The 20,636-nt window shown below is 41.5% G+C and overlaps 1 protein-coding gene across 1 annotated transcript; it reads right to left on the bottom strand.

Annotated features, from left to right (window-relative positions):
* Positions 1-3,844: 3,844 nt before the first annotated feature.
* Positions 3,845-20,408, bottom strand: COQ10B (coenzyme Q10B). The gene is made up of 5 exons (XM_047773148.1): positions 20,194-20,408; positions 16,349-16,498; positions 9,302-9,494; positions 7,986-8,087; positions 3,845-4,901 (listed from the first exon to the last, which is right to left on the bottom strand). The coding sequence occupies exons 1-5, from the start codon at positions 20,313-20,315 to the stop codon at positions 4,734-4,736; spliced, it is 735 nt and encodes a 244-aa protein (XP_047629104.1). The 5' UTR covers positions 20,316-20,408; the 3' UTR covers positions 3,845-4,733.
* Positions 20,409-20,636: the final 228 nt, after the last annotated feature.

Here is a 20,636-nt window from a genome sequence, read left to right as displayed (position 1 = left end):
GCCAGGGATCGAACCCACAACCTCATGGTTCCTAGTTGGATTTGTTTCTACTGTACTGCTCCATGACAGGAACTCCTCTTTGTTAACTTGGTCCAGTTAGAAACAATAACAGAGGGGTTCAAGTGGCAAAAAGAGAAACTAGTAGTATCAAAGATAAGAGGAAAAGAGAAACTGCAGGGATAAAGGCTATGAACATGTGGCATTCTATTTTTTTTTTTTTTTTTGGCTTTTTAGGGACGGCACCTTTAGCATATGGAGATTCCTAGTGGGATTCGTTTCCACTGCGTCATGAGGGGAACACCACTCCATTTTAATTCTAATACACTGTTTAGAACCTTGCCTTAAACATTAATGGACAAGAGTCATTAATCAAAGAATCCTTCAGTGTGAATAAGATAGCAAAAACTAGAAGGGACCTAAGGAAAGCTTAAAATCATAATCAATTTAGTGTCATGAAGATGAGATCTTGTTTCCATAAAGAAGGAAACTAAAAAAAAGAGCAATTAGAAAAGAATTCTTGGGGAGTTCCCGTCGTGGCGCAGTGGTTAACGAATCCAACTAGGAACCATGAGGTTGTGGGTTCGGTCCCTGCCCTTGCTCAGTGGGTTAACGATCCGGCGTTGCCGTGAGCTGTGGTGTAGGTTGCAGATGCGGCTCGGATCCCATGTTGCTGTGGCTCTGGCATAGGCCGGTGGCTGCAGCTCCGATTCAACCCCTAGCCTGGGAACCTCCATATGCTGTGGGAGCGGCCCAAGAAATAGCAACAACAACAAAAACAACAAAAAAGACAAAAGACAAAAAAAAAAAAAAAGAATTCTTGGAGTTCTTGCTTTGGCGCAGTGGAAACGAATCCGATTAGGAATGATGAGGTTTCAGATTTGATCCCTGGCCTCACTCAGTGGGTTAAAGATCTGGCGTTGCTGTGAGCTGTGCATGTAGGTCGCAGACACAGCTTGGATCCTGAGTTGCTGTGGCTGTGACTGGCAGCTACAGCTCTGATTTGACCCCTAGCCTCGGAACCTCCATATGCCGCAGGTGTGGCCCTAAAAAGACAAAAGACAAAAAAAAAAAATTCTTGGAAATTAAAACTATGGGAAATGTTAACTGAAAGGACTGGAAGATAGACTTGAAATCTAAAAGGCAGAACTGGTGTTCCCTGGGTGGCTCAGAGGATTAAACATCCGGCATAGTCACTGCAGTGGCTCTGATTACTGCTGCATCGTGGTTTGCTCCCTCGGCCTGGGAACATCCATATACTGTGGGTGTGGCTGGAAAATAAAGGAGGAAAAAAAGATAAAGATTTAATATAAGAAAAAATGTGTAATTACTTAGGAATTCTTGAATGAAAGAACCAGAGAATGTGGATAGGAGGAAATTATCAAACAATTCAAAAACATTCCCAGGATTTAGGAAGTGAGCCTGTGCCTAAAAGGGTCCACGTGATGCCCAGCCCAATTAAGACAGGCAACAAGGCAGACAGATCAGCCTAAATGGATGCTAAACAAAGAACTGAGAATAAGAATGGCATTAGATTTAGTAAGAGCAGTACCAGGTGCCAGAATACAATGAAGCCAGGTCTTCAAATTTGGGAAGGGGTGGGGGAGGAATGTACTTTTAATGTAGAGTTCTATACTCCATCAAATGTGTGTATAAAACAATGACATCTTGGAGTTCCCCTTGTGGCGCAGCAGAAACAACTAGTATCCATGAGGACGCGAGTTCAATCCCTGGTCTCAATGGGTCAGTGATCTGGTGTTGCTGTGAGCTGTGGTGTAGTTTGCAAACATGGCTTGGATCCCAGCAGTTGTAGCTCTGATTCAACCCCTAAACTGGAAACTTATGTGCCGTGGGTGCAGCCCTAAAGAAAATAAATAAATAAAACTATGACATCTTTAGATACTCAAGGATTCTAAAAACTTAGCTCCCATTTGCCCCTTGTCAGGAAGCCACTAGAGATTTCTTCAGCATTTTGAGACTAGAGATAAAAAGGAAAAAAAAAAAAAAAAAAGGAAGCCAAAAGATTTGGGAAATACTAACCTCGGGAGAGAAGTGAAGAGAAATTCTGGAATGATTGCTGGGGAGCCCTAGGATTACAGTTGCACAACAGGCTGGAAATCAGTTCAGACTGGAGCAGGATGAAGGAGTGGCTGTAAGTAACTGAATATCTAAGTGATTTACACACTACAGGTCAGTTATTGCACATAACCATTAGTGGTCCATTCAGTTCTTAAAGTTAGGGTTCCAAATTGCTTTTGGAATCATGCAAATTTCACGTCCCCACGCAATCAGGCAAAAACCAAGGGAGAGAGGAAGTTTCTCTTCCAAGTATCTTTCCACAGAGATAAAAATCTTATCTAGCAAGTCCTATCTCGTCAGTCTTCCACTGAGATTCCACTAACCAGATGCCACTTTGACTTAAGTTTTATAAAGGTGGTGTTTCCCCTTTCATGATACAGAAAGCAGAGATGCCAAATTTTAAGTACGCAGGTCATAGTCTCTAGAACAAACACAGGCGCATAGATATTGGAGCTACAATGCCTAGGTCATCCCTATCACTCATCAAGACTTGTGTTCTGACTATACTTGGGGAACCTCATGGGTTAAAGGGATGTTCAGATCAAGGCAATGTTGGGATATTCCTGGGTTCTCTCACCAAAATACCATCTACACGGAGTTTCCATTGTGGCTCAGTGCAAATGAATCCGACCTGTATCCATGAGAAAGCAAGTTCGATCCCTGGCCCTGCTCAGTGGGTTAAGGATCTGGTGTTACCTTTAGCTGTGGTGTAGGTTGCAGAAGGAGCTCGGATCTAGCATTGCTGTGGTGGTGGAGTAGGCTGGCAGCTGTAGCTCTGATTCGACCCCTAGCCTGGGAACTTCCCTGAGCTGAGGATGTGGCCCTAAAAAGCAAAAAAATCCAAAAAAAACAAACCCATCTACATACTATCATAATATCAGCCCAGTTAGTTCCAACTAATAAGTTACTTATGGAATTTCTAAGATTAGCGCTAAAGTACAAGTTCTTATTTCCATTAAAAGTAGTACCATATAGTGAAAAAAGAAGGTATCTGGATCTTTCTCAACTTACAAAAAAATGTGTTATATTGAAAATGTAGGAGTTAGAGTTCCCATTGTGGCGCAGTGGTTAACGAATCCAACTAGGAACCATGAGGTTGCGGGTTTGATCCCTGGCCTTGCTCAGTGGGTTAAGGACCCGGCGTTGCTGTGAGCTGTGGTGTAGGTTGCAGATGCAGCTCGGATCTGGCATTGCTGTGGCTCTGGCGTAGGCTGGCGGCTACAGCTCCAATTAAACCCCTAGCCTGGGAACCTCCGTATCCCGAGGGAGTGGCCCTGGAAAAGGCAAAAAGACAAAAAAAAAAAAAAAAAAGAAAATGTACATAATTATATATGAACTACTTATGCTCTGGGGAAGATACCATATTTGTAAGTGGAAAAATACTCTCACCTGTGTGAAAGCACAACCAAGCTCCATGTGAGAATGAATCCCTGACCACTGTATATACACTGTCTATACAAAGCGCAGAAAGCAGCTACTCAAAACAAATTTATTGAACAAACTGATGCAAACATGCATTTATGTAGGGAACTAACTACTGAGGTCCCTTGTAGGTCTGAAGAGACAAGGGAAGGGGTAATTAATGCAAGAGAGTTGTTGAGTATGGAGTGAAGGGAGTCAATACTGATGAAAAGAAGACTGAGTTTTGCCCAGATTTGTTTTCTGTGAAAGTATTTTAAGACATAAAATGCAATAATTAAACTTTACTATGTCAATTATACATGTATATTTAGACAATACAGGAATACTTCAATAACCAAAATAACTGTACAAAAAATAAACAAATTAACTTTATTAAGTTACCACTTCAGTCCTTACACTGATTTGTTTACAAAAATATCAGTTGGAAATACATTTTGAAAGTGAGTATACACAATAAATAGAAAATCAGAATGCATGGTGTTGGAGACATATCAACTGACTTCTCTTCATCTATTGCCCACTGCTGTAGACAAAACTTGACACACAATCAACATTACTGAAATAGTAGTCCAAGTACCTGGGAAAGGGTTGAAACTTTGAGAAAAGTAGCTTAAAACTCTGGACCACTCACCAAGAAAGAAAGAAAAAAAGAAAAAAAAAATCACTGTTTACCTGGAAGCTAGCCTCAGGACAGCATGGAATTCTCTACTACTACCCATAAGACCAATTTAAAAATAAGAAAAGCGCCAGGGAACTTTCATTAACAGTGTTTTTTAAGTCAAAGTTTTAACTTTAAATTAGGATGATTACTCAAATACCCTAAAAGACATGAGGCAGGCCCTAAGACAATAAGTTATAAATAATCTGAATTTAATAACTTAAACATGACATGGTTAATATAATACATGCTGCGTGAGTATCTCAACCAACCTTTTTAGGTGAGGTGATAATTAAAAGGTTAAATTTAGTTTCAATTTCTGCTCAGAAAAGTGATGTCAGTATTCTAACAATAGCGATGACATCCCATTACTGTAAATATGCTAATATACACATTATTCTGAATTACACTTGATTGAATTCTATGTACATGTGGTTCCATATTCCAAGTGCAAAGTACAGGTTTATAATCAAAGCTGTGTATGACAAATGCTTTCTGCCTTCTGAAAGCAAAATGATGAAAGCACTTCCTAAAAGTGAATAAACTAGTTACAAGTAGGCAACCATTTCCTTTTCTCTTATGTGTGATGAACTTCATGAAGCATTAATTCCCGAGGTATACTTGTTTCTGGACCATACAGTTTACATGCTCTTCTTTCAAAAGCAGCTACCATCTGCTTCACAACTTCATCAAAAAACAATGTGGCAAGCTGAGAGTGCAGAAGTGATCGAAATTCAAAAGAAATCTGTGGGAAAATATTAATAATTATTTTAGAAATATCTTTCTTTTCTGTCTTTTTGCCTTTTCTAGGGCTGCTCCCTCGGCATGTGGAGGTTCCCAGGCTAGGGATCTAATAATTGGAGCTGTAGCCGCCGGTCAACGCCAGAGCCACAGCAACTCGGGATCCAAGCCGCGTCTGCAACCTACACCACAGCTCACGGCAACGCCGGATCCTTAACCTACTGAGCAAGGCCAGGGATTGAACCCGAAACCTCATGGTTCCTAGTCGGATTCGTTAACCACTGCACCACAACGGGAACTCCTAGAAATATCTTTCTTTTACTAAATTTCTACTTAGGGTGGTGTGTTCACACTATGAAATGGGCTTCTTGACCAGTACTGAAGGCAGAGCTATATGGATCTATTTATTTATTTATTTGTCTTTTTTTTTTAAGGGCTGCACCTGAGGCATATGGAGGTTCCCAGGCTAGGGGTCTAATAGGAGCTGTAGCCGCTGGCCTACACCACAGCCACAGCAACGCAGGATCTGAACCGCCTCTGTGACATACACCACAGGTGACGGCAACGCCTGACTGCTGACCCACTCACTGAGCAAGGCCAGGGATCAAACTCGCACCCTCATGGGTACTAGTTGGATTCTTTCCGCTTTGCCACAACGGGAACTCCCCACAAGTTACTTAAGCTACTTATGCTTAAGTAAACAAGGCCAATGAATCTCATTTCGGGGAAAGGAGCCTGCTTTTATTAACGAAAACTGGAAAAAAGCTTTGCCAAATACCATGTTTATCACTCTAGTCATTCTGGCCTTTTTTTTTTTTTTGGCCACACCTTGCCAGTTCCTGGACCAGGGATCAAATCCATGACACAGCACTGACCCGAGCTAATGCAGTGACAATGCTGGATCCTTAACATGCTGTGCCACCAGGGAACTCTCACTCTGGCTTCTTATTAATCTGCCTCCTTAAGAGCTACTTACCTCCCAAAAGGAAAGAAGGAAGGGAAGTGACCCTTATGATGAGGTATTCCCATGAGGTAGCAAGAGAAAGATGAGACTGAGCCACAAAATAGATGGTGAAGGTAGTTCAGTCTTAAAGTAGACAGTAGTTTAGAATTTGATTTATGTCCCCTCAAGACAGAATTCAAGGCAACCAGTTTAAGAAATATTTTAAGGATCAAATATTCACTAACTTTTAAAAGTTTTAATTTTTTTTTTTTTAGGGCTGCACCCGTGGCATATGGAGGTTCCCGGCCTAGGGGTCCAATTGGAACCACAGCTGCTGGCCTACGACACAGCAATAGCAATGCAGGATTTGAGCAGCATTTGTGACCTACACCACAGCTCACAGCAATGCCAGATCCTTAACCCATTGAGCAAGGCCAGGGATCAAACCTGCAAACTCATGATTCCTAGTCGGATTCGTTACCACTGAGCCACAATGGAAACTAAAAGTTTTAATTTTTTATTAAAATAATTTGATTTAGAAAAAAGTTACAAAAATAGTACTAAGATTTCTCATGTGTTCAGCACTCAGATTCTCTTATCTTCAATGTCTTATATAACCACAGTGCAATTAAAACTAGGAAATTAACAAAGGGAGTTAATATTACTATACAATAATGCTATCATCTAATTTATAGAAGCCTCATTCAAATTTCCCCACCTGTCCCATTAACGTCCACTAATTTCCAAATGAAAGCTGAGAACAGCATCCAGTAATTTACTCAAAATTATAATTTCTTAAAATGTAAGCCTGAGTTGCAAACACAAGGAACAACTTACATGTAAACATAGGGAAGAACTCATATGTTATGATAAAGAAAAGGCCACACACATGGCTTTAAGTTTTCTACAGCTAAGGTGACATGAACAAGAAAATACCATAGTCCTTAGATTTAAAAATATTTTTTTCTTTGCACTGTATGTCTAAGATGCAGATCAATGCCTAGATTTCACTGTATGTCATAAGATGCAGATCAATGCCTAGATTTCACTTGGTGTTAAACTGTTATTAAGCTAGTATGAAGTTCCACTTGTGGCTCAGCAGGTTAACAAACCCGACTAGCATCCATGAGGATGCGGGTTCTATCCCTGGCCTTGCTCAGTAGGTTAAGGGCCTGGTGTTGCCATGAGCTACGATGTACGTTGCAGACATGGCTCGGATCTGGCACTGCTCTGCCTGTGGTGTAGGCCAGTAGCTGAAGCTCCCATTCAACCCCCAGCCTGGGAATTTCCATATACTGTGGGTGCAGCCATTAAAAAAAAAAAACTAGTAGTAGTAACAGCATGTGTCTTATAATCTATGGACTTGTAAAAATTAGAAAATAGAGAAGAAATGGTTATTCATGGTTTCAAGAAATAGAATAGGTAGTTCCCTTGTGGCTCAGTGGTTAACGATCTGTCTAGGGACCATGAGGTTGCAGGTTCAATCCCTGGTCTTGCTCAGTGGGCTAAGGATCCAGCATTGCCGTGAGCTGTGGTGTAGGTCGCAGACGTGGCTCGGATCTGGCATTGCTGTGGTTCTTGTGTAGGCCGGCAGCTGCAGCTCCGATTCAACCCCTAGCCTGGGAACCTCCATACACCGTGGGTGCGGCCCTAGAAAAGACAAAAAAAGACGAAAAGTAAAAATTAAAAAAAAAAAAAAAAAGAATAGGAAAAGATCAAGAATCATTAGCATTTTTTCTTATAAAGTCAGTGCAGAAAAAGGTATTCAATACTCAGAAGTTTGAGATTTAAAAAAACTCTTTTGCAAGTTTGATCCCTGGCCTTGCTCGGTGGATTGGGGATCTGGTATTGTGAACTGTGGTGTAGGTTGCAGGTGTGGCTCGGATCCCATGTTGCTGTGGCCTAGGCTGGCAGCCGTACCTCCAATTCAACCCCTAGCCTGGAAACTTCCATATGCCTCAGGTATGGCCCTAAAAAAACAAAAACAAAACAAAAAACAAAACAAAACAAAAGAAAGTCTTTCAGTAATTGCTATGCATAGAGGTTATTACTTATGACATCTGGGTTCTAATAAAAATGGATTATTCCTTCTTTACCAACTTTATCTGCTATTTGGAACAAATAAAGGCTTAATAAGGAACTTACTGAAAAATCCAAAGTACAAGTTCTTGGGTAGCCAGGAAGACCTGGGCTAAAACGCCAAACAGTCTCTAAGTGATTAAAGAGCTTCCCATCTGTACAGGATGCCTAGAACAAAATAAAAAGAATAAAACCACAGTAAAATACAATTTTGATTGTCTAGAATCTATAATTGAGGATGATTCTTCGAAAAGTATTTTTTATAGGAAAGAGCACAGGTGATAAAAATACCTCACTGTTAACTTTGTACTAGGAAGTGATCTATTGCCAATATGAGCCATTTTCCTTTCTCCTGGAATCCCCAAGACTGCTATTTGTTTTCTCTTTCACCCACTGTGCTACCTAAGAGTTCTCTCATCCCATCTCACCTCTCATCCCACAGCAAAACATGGAGTGACTATCTGGAAGTTTATTTGCTGCTCTGGCACTTATAAATGATCCTGAACAAGTTAATCCCATGTACCATATTTCCTTAATCTGTAAAATGGGTATAATGCCCATTTTATTTCATCACTATGAGATGGCTAAAACATTTGTAAGGTATCTGGCACAGATCCCTAGCACAACTCCTTTTTTTTTGGCCATGCCTGTAGCATGTGGAAGCTCCAGGCCAGGGATCAAACCCAAGCACAGCAGTGACCCAAGCCACTGCAGTGACAACACTGAATCCTTAATCTGCTGTGCCACTAGAGAGCTCTTCCTAGCACAATTCTAATTCTTATTTCCTCCCCAAAGACCTTCTATCAATCACGTTTAGCCTCCCTTTTCTCTTACTATTCTCTTTTCTTGTTAAGGCTGTACCTGTGGCATATGGAAGTTCCCAGGACAGGAATGAATTGGAGCTTCAGTTGCAGGCAGAGGCCTATGCCATAGCCACAGCGACACCAGATCCAAGCTACATCTGCCTCCTACACTACAGCTTTCAGCAACACTGGATCCTTAACCCAATGATCAAGATCAGGGATCAAACCCACATCCTCGTGGAGACTATATCAGGTCCTTAATCCACTGAGCCACAGTAGAAACTTCATATTCTTTATTTCTAGAGGCCTCCATGGTTGCAGTTTTCCTGAAAGTCTGGGCCTGACCCACTGCTTTCTAACCTTTAATCTGTTCAGTACTCATGTTTAACCCACTGCACCTGGTTGGGCATTGAACCTAGGTCTCCACAGTGACCCAAGACACTGCAGTTGGATTCTTAACCCACTGAGCCACAGTGAGAACCCCCAGGGAAATCTTTTTGATGCTATCATACTTTAACCCATCTGATATAATCAATATTTGAGGAATATTTAAAAACGACAAAAAAACAAAACCATTACCTTTACCAAATGTGGTTTCACCAAGGTTACTACTGACGTATAGCGCTCCAATACGGGTGGAAACCCAATTTCTAATCGTGTTTTGCAGTATCCAGATCTCCTTGATATTACATCTGATTTTTTGCACCAAGGAACAAAATGCTTGTAATCTTCCATTCCCGATACTACGTCATACATTTCCTGCATAGAATATCTTTTTTTAAAAGAAGGAAAGGTATTAGCTGCACCTACTTATACAGTTATATGGTATATCTACTTTAAATTGAACAGTAATAAACCTATTACATATAAGGCAATAAAGCATTTGGCACACATACTGAACCACATTCTGGGATGAATGTCTTCAAAGCAACACAGAAAATAAAAGGGAGCTAAACATATGCGTATAGCAGAGGTGAAAATGTGGTAGCCAGATTGGATCTGGCTTGCAGATGTGGTTTTTAAAATTTTAAATAGTGACCAGCATTTACAAATTGAGAGTTTGAGAGAAAAAAACCAGAAGCAACCCAAATGTTTATTACTTGATAAACATTAATTAATAGCTTAATATAATAAATGGTTATTGAATTTTTTTTCCTTTTTGTTCCTGGGCCAGAAATCAAACCTGATCCACAGCAGTGACCTCAGCCACAGTAGTGACAATGCTACATCCTTAACACGCTGAACCACAGGGAACTCCTGGTTGATGAATTATGATGCACTCATACTGTAGAGCTCTATTCAGTTATTTCAAGGGATTAAGATCAAACATAAAAGTTTGAACTCTGTGGGTCCCACTTACACAAAAATTTTTTTCAAAAAATATAGTACTTGGAGTTCCCATTGTGGCTTAGCAGGTTAAGAACCCAACTAGTACTCATGAGGATGCAGGTTTGATACCTGGCTTCACTCAATGTTAAGGATCCTTTGTTGACCTGAGCTGTAGTGTAGGTCACAGACGTGGCTTGGATCCAGCATTGCTGTGGCTGTGGCATAGGCTGGCAGCTGCAGCTCCAATTCAACTCCTAGCCTGGGAACTTCCATATGCCACAGGTGCAGCACTAAAAAAGCAAAAAAAAATTTTAAAAAAAGTACTTGTATTTTCATCTTACAGATCTGTTTTTTCCCTTTTTTGGGGCCACACCTGTTGCATGTGGAAGTTCCTGGGCCTGGGATGGAATCCAAGCCACAGGGGTAACCTGAGTCACTGCAGTGACAATGACTGATCCTTAACCTATTGAGCCATTAGAGAACTCCTCATTTTAGAGATCTTTAGATTAAGTGCAGGGGCGGGTATGGACAGGGAAATTTGTGTTCAATTGGAGATCACAACACAAGGAATCACCGCAGCTAGGGTGTAAGTGTTTATTTTATCCAAATTGTTTTAGCTTCCTGCTTTGAGTGAGTCATTTGTTAATTAATTCCTTTGTCTTTGAGACAGAGTAGCCATATGCAAATTTTTTTACTGCTTAGGGGTCTGAGTCCCTAACCCCACCCCCACCCTTCATTTTTCCAGGGTATACTTTGGAGAAAAGAGGTTTACAATACATTGTGAAAAGGCACCTTAGCGCAAACAGGATATGTAAGATTCTGTGTCTATTTGAGAAAAATTTAAAGTGTATATTATTTTTCCTCAATTTTAAACATCCGATTTTTTTCCTTGAAAATAATTACTATGTTCACAGGCTGTCTATAATGAAAATAAATTTTAAAATGTCAGATACAGAGCAAACAGTTACCAGTTGTTAATTTAGGAAAAAGTAGAGTAAAAATACTCTTTTAGTACATATACATTTCTATATCATTAAATTTTTATACAAAATTGTAACAATCTTATAAATAAGAAAAAAAAATTGTAACACACACACAAAAAGGAAAACTTTCATTCTTTTTATGAGCCAGCTTAACATCCTGCCAACCCCAAACTCACAGTCTACAGGAATTCCCTGGGGGCTCAGTGGGTTAAGGATTCAGCATTGTCACTGCAGTGCCATAGGGTCGCTGGTATGGTTGGAGTTTGATCCCTAGCCCCAGAACTTCTGCATGCCGTGGGCATAGTCAAAAAAAAAAAAAAATATTGTATGTGTATATATGTATATATATATATATAGACCCATATCACCTCTGAGTAATGATGAAAAACTTAAGGAAAATACCAGCAAATATAATCCAGCAATATATTTTGTAAAAAATACAACAATCAAATGCAACTCATATAAGGATGTATAAATTGTTTAATACTAAGAATTACATTATTATACCTTTTTTTTTGTCTTTTTTCCATTTCTTGGGCTGCTCCCATGGCATATGGAAGTTCCCAAGCATGGGGTCTAATCGGAGCTGTAGCTGCCAGCCTAGGCCAGAGCCACAGCAACTCAGGATCTGAGCTAAATCTGCAACCTACACCACAGCTCACGGCAACGCTGGATCCTTAACCCACTGAGCAAGGCCAGGAATCGAACCCGCAACCTCATGGTTCCTAGTTGGATTCGTTAACCACTGCGCCACGACGGGAACTCCCTATTATACCATATTAATTAGCCAAAACAAAAACATTATATGATTCCTTCCAGAGATAGTAAAATGCCAGAAGCATTCCTTTCAGAAATAAGAATTCCCTGGTGGCCTAGCAGGTTAGAGATCTGGTGTGTCACTGCTGTGGCTTGGGTCACTGCTGTGGTAGAGGTCTGAACCCTGCTCAGGGAACTTCTGAGTGCCACGGGCCAGGCCCCCCCCACAAAAAGATAACAAAGATGTTGACCACCACCATTATTTAATATTCTTCTGAAAGTATTAGTCAAAATAATTAAATCACAACATGAAATATGAGGCACATGTATAGAAAAGAATTAGGCAAAACTATAAATTGGCAGGTGATATGACTATCAATCAATTCACAAGAGAATCCAAATTCAGCTAGATAGCCTGTTATGGAATACATAAAAATGAATAACATTTCTATAACTAACAATAGCAAGTAGAAAATGGTAGCACAAAAATGCAAAATACCTGGAAATAAATTCAACAAAAAACCTTCAGGGTTTAAATGTAAAACCAAACAATAAAAATACTGTGGATATGGAGTTCCTGTCATGGCTCAGCGGTTGACGAACCAACTAGCATCCAAGAGGAGGTTTGATCCCTGGCCTCACTCGGTGAGTTAAGGATCCAGCGTTGCCGTGAGCTGTGGTGTAAGTCACACATACAGGTCGGATCTGCATTACTGTGGCTTCAGCTCCAATTTGACCCTAGCCTGGGAACCTCCATATGCCTCAGGTGTGGCCCTAAAAAAAAAGACACACACAAAAAAAAGGACAAAACAAACAAAACAAAACTGTGGATACATATAAAAGACAAATAATGAGAGGCAGACACATATTATTCTTGGTTATAAAGACACAATACTGTTAAAACTTAATTTACCTCAAAATGATATAATAAAAAAAAACACAAAAAAAGGGTATTTTTATTAGATGACAGAATGAGTATTTAAATATGGTTGAACTGAACTTTAAAAAAAAATTTTTTTTTTTCCATTATAGCTGGTTTACAGTGTTCTGTCAATTTTCTACTGTATAGCAAGGTGACCCAGTCACACATACATATATACATTCTTATGGTTAAACTGGCCTTTATGATTCATTATAGAAAGGGGAAATAGGAGTTCCCATTGTGGCGCAGTGGTTAACGAATCTGACTAGGGACCATGAGGTTGCCGGTTCCATCCCTGGCCTTGCTCAGTGGGTTAAGGATCCGGCGTTGCCGTGAGCTGTGGTGTAGGTCGCAGACGCAGCTCAGATCCCGCGTTGCTGTGGCTGTGGTGTAGGCTGGCAGCTACAGCTCTGATTCGACCCCTAGCCTGGGAACCTCCATATGCCGTGGGAGTGGCCCAAGAAATAGCAAAAAGACCAAAAAAAAAAAAAAAAAGAGAAAGGGGAAATAAACCTACCCTCTCCATGTTCTCAGACACTTGGAAGTAAATGCCAAAATAAGTCCGGTGAAGAAGTATGAAACCTTGTGGTCTGGAAGCTAATTGCCATAAAGATAGTCCACAATGACTGAGAAAGTAATATAGTATAGCAGTCAAGGGGATGGATTTTGTAATCAGAAAGGACTGTGTTCAAGTGTCAACTATAGGTGTTTCCTTGTGGCCCAGGGACTGGGGTTGCTGCTGTGCCACCCAAGAACTTCCACACATTGCGGGTGTGGCCAAAAAAAAAACAAAAAAACCCAAAAACCCACACCTCTAAAACATAGTAAGTCATGTGACTCTGAGTAGGCTGCTTAACCTTTCAATTTCGTTTCCTTCATCCATAATTAAAAAACACCTCTATAGGGTTCTTTCAAGGGTTAACTGAAAATAGCTTTGGCATAATGCTTACTAAGCACTAAATAAATGATCGCTATGTGTTTATGTCAAATATGGAGGAAGATGAAGATCATGAGATAAGAGTAATTTGTAATAAAAATTATTTTGGTATGAGAAATAAGGAAGCAAGTAAGCATTGAGTAAATATGGCGGGAAAAATAAGCTTTAGTCACAACACAACATACATCATCTCTCTGAGCTTCAGTTTCTTCATCTCTAAAATAGGAATAATATCTATTCACATGTCTATTGTGTCTATTGTGATAACTAAACGAAACAAATACAGAGCAGCCATCAGTGCTGTCACATAGCAAGTACACAGTAAAAGGAGGATATTATTAGTGATTCAAAAGTAAAGTAGGACCAATTCACTATTTGATTTCTCCTCTTTTTATTGACATTTCTTTCTTTCTTTTTTTTTTTTTTTCGTTGTTGTTGTTATTTCTTGGGCTGCTCCCGCAGCATATGGAGGTTCCCAGGCTAGGGGTCGAATCGGAGCTGTAGCCACCGGCCTATGCCAGAGCCACAGCAACGCGGGATCCGAGCCACGTCTGCAACCTACACCACAGGTCACGGCAACGCCGGATCATTAACCCACTGAGCAAGGGCAGGGACCGAACCCGCAACCTCATGGTTCCTAGTTGGATTCGTTAACCACTGCGCCACGACGGGAACTCCCGGCATTTCTTTTTAACAGATAACAGCTGAGGCAAAGATGTCTACCTACCCAAGTATTTAGGTCTGCTTTGTGGTGATATTGCTGGCCACCAGGAGGCTACAATTCACAGACCCCCACCTTGTATTAAGATAACTGTCACAAGACTAGTTCTTGCCAATAATACCTGAGAGTATTACAAAATCCATCCCCTTGACTGCTATACTATATTACTTTCTCAGTCATTGTGGACTATCTCAGGTACCTGAAGCACTGTATCACTTCCAGACCTAAATGATTAAGATCCAGGTGTATATTTCTTTTTTTTTTTTTTGGTCTTTTTGCCTCTTTCTAGGGCCGCTCCCATGGCATATGGAGGTTCACCTGGCTAGGGGTCTAATCGGAGCTGCAGCTGCCAACCTATGCCAGAGCCACAGCAACACGGGATTCAAGCAGCGTCTGCGACCCACAGCACAGCTCACAGCAACACTGGATCTTTAACCCACTGAGCAGGCCAGGGATTGAACCCGCAACCTCATCGTTCCTAGTCGGATTCGTTAACCACTGCGCCACGACAGGAACTCCAAGAACCAGGTGTATCTTTTAAAGACACTCTGGGAGTTCCCGTCGTGGCGCAGTGGTTAACGAATCCAACTAGGAACCATGAGGTTTCGGGTTCGGTCCCTGCCCTTGGTCAGTGGGTTAAGGATCCGGTGTTGCCGTGACCTGTGGTGTAGGTTGCAGACGCGGCTCGGATCCCGCGTTGCTGTGGCTCTGGCGTAGGCTGTGGCTCTGGCGTAGGCCGGTGGCTACAGCTCCGATTCGACCCCTAGCCTGGGAACCTCCATATGCTGCGGGAGCGGCCCAAGAAATAGCAACAACAACAAAAAAGACAAAAAATAAAATAAATAAATAAAGACACTCTGAACACTAAGAAATTAAAAAAGCCACGAGGTGGATGGAGCCTGAGTTCCTGAATCACTACTCAAAGACTGCTACCCATGGATTGAGAACATTCACTTCATTTTAAATGAGAAAGAAACTTTTGGGGAGTTCCCATTCTGGTTCCGCAGAAACAAACCTGAGGATTCGGGTTTGATTTTGGATGCGGGTTCAACAAATGTTATTAGTATGCTGGAAGTCCTTTACCACAGACAAATTAGAAAGGGAAAAAGCAACTGAAAAAAAATGAAATGCGCTTTTAGAAGAATTCATGTAATACTTAACGGTGTGGTGGGAATTAAGACCCTCTTGTAGAGTGTGAAGGACTGCTGTGCTATATTTCTGGTTTAGCGGAACTACAGAGTCTCTATACTCTGTTGTATATACCCCTAGATGAGGGGCCTAACACGGTCCAATGCTTGGCTTTGTAAAAAAAAGTTTTATCAGAACATGGTCATGTCCATTTATTACATATTGTCTACGGCTACTTTGGGGCTACAATGACCGAACTGAGCAGTTGCAACAGAGACCATATGGTCCACAAATCTGACAAATTTACTAATTGGCCCCTTATAGAAAAAGTTGCCAACCTCTGCTCTAGATCATAGGGGCCTCTTAGCATGTTTATATGTACTTACTTATGTCTGTGTGTATATGATGAAGCTATACAAACATATTTGGCCTAATATATCAGTAACATTGCCACTATAAAAAAGAACAGTGTACAAAAATCCAAGTCATAAGCAGTTTAATTACTTCTTCCTTTTTTTTTTCCTGGTCATCCCAGAGTCATGCACAAGTTCCAGGGCCAGGGATCAAACCCTTGCCACAGCAGTTAACACTTGCCACAGCAGTGACAATGCCGAATCCTTAACCCACTGAGCCACCAGGGAAGTCCTAATTACTTCCTTTATATGTCAAGATTTAAATCTATCCTATAAAGTTACCATATAATTGTATTCATTCAACAAATATCTATAAAACAGCAAGGGCTAGAAAATCAGAGCTTAGTTTGTAAGAAGAGAATCCAGAAAAAAAGAAGCCTTATATTCTATAGAAAACTGAACAAATACTCTTAGAAGAACTATTATTATATACAAACCCTATAATTCTCCTCTCTGAATATTCTTTTCTTTTGTTTATTAATGGTGCAGCAATTCTGAAGAAGGTTCTTGCATATATCTCCTTAGGCAAAAATGAGGAGTGCAGTGGAAGAGTTCTGTTCATCAGTATACCACAGGAAGCTAAGTATCTAAAAAGACAAAAATTACCTGGTTGAGTAACAATGACAACTAAGAGGAAACATAAACTATATAGAGATTATGAGATGGTAAAGTTACAATCACAAATTAGAAGGCTCTGCAATCTCAGAATATTCCTGAAACACACACACACACACAATAAGCTTTTTTTTGGCCACGCCCGTGGCATGTGGAACTTCCTGGCTTCCTGGGCAGGGGATTGAACCCACACGATGGCAGAGACCTGAGCTGCTGCAGTGACGACACCACACTGTACTATGAGAATTGCAAATATAAGCTTTTTTTTTTTTTTTGCTTTTTAGGGCTTCGCCTGAGACAGGTGGAAGTTCCCAGGATAGGGTTGAAATGGAACTACAGCTGCCAGTCTATACCACAGGCACAGCAACACAGGATCCGAGCCATGACTATAACCTACACCACAACTCATGGCAACACCAGATCCCTGATCCACTTAGGCCAGAGACTGAACCTACATCCTCACAGATACTAGAGGGATTCATTTTCACTGTGCCATGACACGAGCTCCCCAAAATAAGCTTCTTAAGGACCATAAAGACCACTAAAAAAACAGCTTACAATTAGGATTAGAAGTTTCTAGCACAGAAGGCATCTCTCCCAGAGGTTGGCTTTCAGTCCACAGTCATGTGTTACAACATATTTTTGCTCTAGGCTTGTTAAAATATTCATCATCCAATTTTCAACTCATCTACCTTGGCTGTTTTCCCAGCTGGATCCACAGGGGTTCCTTAATTCTTGGATCTACTCTATGAGACTTGAAATCAGGTCTCCAAATGGATATCTGGTGGCCCTGTGAGAACTGTTGCTCTGTCTTCCTTTACTTCCCAATCTGCATTTCATTGTGTATATGTAAAAACATAGGTCAATATAATTAAAATGTTAATTGTTTAGGGTACTTCTAAATTCAAATGCTTAGTAGGTTCTTATTCACCTAAATATTTTAGCCTTTAATCAGCTGCCCGGAGCTGTGGTGTAGGTTGCAGATGCAGCTCGATCTGGTGTGGCTGTGGCTGTGGTGTAGGCCATCAGCTACAGCTCTGATTCGACCCCTAGCCTGGGAACCTCCATATGCCACGGGTGCGGCCCTAAAAATACAAAAAAAAAAAAAAATTTTACCCTTTAACTCTAATAAGATTACTGCCTTAAGAAGACAAAAAAAAATTTTTTTAGCCTTTAACTCTAATAAGATTATTGCACAACTCTAATAGTATTACACTACTATTCACGCATTAGTTCACATACTTATTGAGCTCCTATTCTGAGCTAGGCCCTAGGGATACAAGGTGATTAACACAAACATGAAGATAATAGTCTAGCTGAGGATCCAAAAAAAGTGCTAAAACAGAAATGGGTGTGGAGACATGTAATCAGAAGCTCTTTTAGACAGAGTGGTTTAGGAAGTCCTCCCAGGGTTATATTTCAGCTGAGACTTATGGATAAGGAGGAGTTAGCCATGCAAAAAGAGGAAAAGGTATTTATGTAAATAATAAATGTATGTGCACATACATATAATCTCTCTCTTTCACAGACACACATGTATATGTGTTTATGTAAATGGAAGGAGGACAGGTAGATACAAAGCATTCCACGTACGAGGCAAACAACTGTGCAACATCCAGACATTAAAAAAGACTAATAGGAGTTCCCGTCGTGGCGCAGTGGTTAACGAATCCGACTAGGAACCATGAGGTTGCGGGTTCGGTCCCTGCCCTTGCTCAGTGGGTCAAGGTTCCGGCATTGCCGTGAGCTGTGGTGTAGGTTGCAGACGCGGCTCGGATCCTGCGTTGCTGTGGCTCTGGCGTAGGCTGGCAGCTACAGCTCCGATTCGACCTCTAGCCTGGGAACCTCCATATGCTGCAGGAGCGGCCCAAGAAATGGCAAAAAGACAAAATAAATAAATAAATAAATAAAATAAAAATAAATAAATAAATAAAAAAGACTAATAGTGTAACAGCAGTAGAGCAAGCTAGGGGTAGAGCATCGTGGAATAAATGTTAGAGAAGGTTGGAACTGGACTGTGTTGAGGATTATGGGTCAGGAGAAATTATGCTTGACTTGGAATTTATTCTCAATAAGAAGTTATTGAAGAGTTCCAAGTAAGAGGGTGCTAGTTCATAAATCAGGTCTTCAAGTTATTTTTTTAAAGAGTAATACGAGTGGCCTGGTGAAAGTTCAAGTTATATAAAACCTGATTTACATATAAGTAACATTTCTTAAAGAACACTGACACCCTTCAGTTTGACTGGGAAGAGAAAATCAGATTAAAGAATGGCTGAGGAGTTCCCACTGTCACATCATGGGTTAAGGACCAGTGTTGCCACAGCTTTGGCTGGGATTTGACTCCTGGCCTGGGAGTTTCCATATGCTGTGGGTGAGACCAAAAAAAAAAAAAAAAGAATGGTAAGAATGGTTGAAGAACACTCAGCCAGCAGATGAGGGGGATACCTGAGAATATGGCTTCAAAAATACAAGAAAAAGCTTTTGAACAATTAAAGCTGTTTATAAAAATTAGATGGGTTTATTTCCAAAGGTAATGTAAGATAAGTCAATGAAAATGGTTAACTAAATGCTGCATGATTGTGGAAAAGGATCAAATACATGAACTGTATGAATGAACTTATCCCGTAGATTCATCTCTTAGACTAAGGATGTCAAGTGTTCCTGAAAATCCTTAAAAATATGTTCAGTGAATTTTAAAGGTAGTAATAATACTACCAAAATTTTTTGAGTAAACTCATACACTTTGCTTTAAAGTGGTAGTATACCAATAAAAATTAGTAATAGTTACTCTGCTAAATGAAGCAGAACAGTAGAAATAAAATAAGCTGCTAATTTGGCTTGTTGGTATTTAAAAAATTTATTGAATCTAAAAGTTCTGGAGCGAATCCAAATTTGTGCCTTCTCTCTCCACCCTGTACAGTTTACAACTGGAATTCATGTTAAACGTTAACTTTAATTTTCGAGCATAATGTATTAAAATGTCATTAATAAATGGAAACTAAGCGATCTAAGTATGGAATCCTTCATGTCTCCACCTCCATCACCTACCAAAAAAAACCCAACAACCAGGAAAAGTGAAGGCAGATTCTGGCTCAAGGTGTTACAGGATCGCTAAGCTCCAACAGCACGGAAAACAAAATCCACAAGTCCCCTATTCCGGCTTCAGTTGAGTTTAGCAAGCACCAAAGGCCGGGGGCAAAAACTGTTAACAAGAAACTGAGAAAGCAAGTCTGGCCATTGGGCACGCTCACCGCCAGGCAACAAACTGCCACAAACCCATCAACTCACAACTCTGGCGCTGCAGTTAACAACTTTCCGAGAGCAGCATAAGTAGGCCCGGAAGAGCCCAAAGGCACCTCCGCGGAGCTGCTTTATCAGCTGCTTCTAAAGTCGCTAGGCGGATGATTCACCGCCTCTCGCGAGGGCAACGAACTACAAACAGACGGGGCATCCGGAACAGGCCAGCGAGCCTCAGCCCGAGGCGGAGGGGGGGGGGGGGGCGTGCGGAGAATGCGCGCAGCCCCAAAGGCAGCAGACCTACCCTTTCTCTCCAGAGACCGGGAAACTCATCGGGCTCGCCTATTTCACCCCAAATGACCCCGGTTCCTTTGCTCAGCAAGGCTGGGAGGAAAACTACCCCCGATGCGGCGAACCCATTGTTCATTACCTGATGTTCCTCGGAGGCCCCTGCGCAGGAGCCGGGACTCCGGTCGCTGTCGCCGATTTTGGACGGCATCCCGAGACCACCTTTCTCAAGGTTCTCTGGCCTGTCCGAGCTGCCACAAACATCTTACCGAAGCCGGTGCGCCTCTGGGACCAGGCAGACGGCACCGCCCTCCTTCCCGGGGCCCGACCTTCCCGGCGCCGGCGCCTTCCAGCCAATCGGCGGGCCCCCTGAGCCGCCAGACACGCCCCTTCTCCCCCCAAGATTGCGCAGAGCTGACGCACATTCCCACTGCCGCAGGGCGTCCTGTAAACGCGCTCGTCATCCTTCCTGCCTATCAGAGGGGGCGTAGGGCCATCGGGATCCACCTCTTTCCGCCGGCCACTCTCTAGTTCCTGCCGCGCGCTTGGGCGCCTTACGTAAGGTCCACGGTGACCGCTCACCCC

This window comes from Phacochoerus africanus, chromosome 3 (assembly GCF_016906955.1).
Source record: "Phacochoerus africanus isolate WHEZ1 chromosome 3, ROS_Pafr_v1, whole genome shotgun sequence".
Lineage (NCBI taxonomy): Eukaryota > Metazoa > Chordata > Mammalia > Artiodactyla > Suidae > Phacochoerus > Phacochoerus africanus.
Note: the sequence above shows the minus strand (reverse complement) of the source record. Positions and strands in the feature narration are given on the sequence as shown.

What these genes read in the sequence shown, in the direction of transcription:
- COQ10B (XM_047773148.1), bottom strand. Translation starts at nt 20,315, where the DNA reads ATGTTTGTGGCAGCTCGGACAGGCCAGAGAACCTTGAGAAAGGTGGTC. An exon ending in TGAAACCACATTTGGTAAAG is followed by an intron (nt 8,088 to 9,301) that starts GTAATGGTTTTG and finishes ATTTTGTTCTAG; the next exon opens with GCATCCTGTACAGATGGGAA. An exon ending in CTTGTACTTTGGATTTTTCA is followed by an intron (nt 4,902 to 7,985) that starts GTAAGTTCCTTA and finishes ATTTTCCCACAG; the next exon opens with ATTTCTTTTGAATTTCGATC.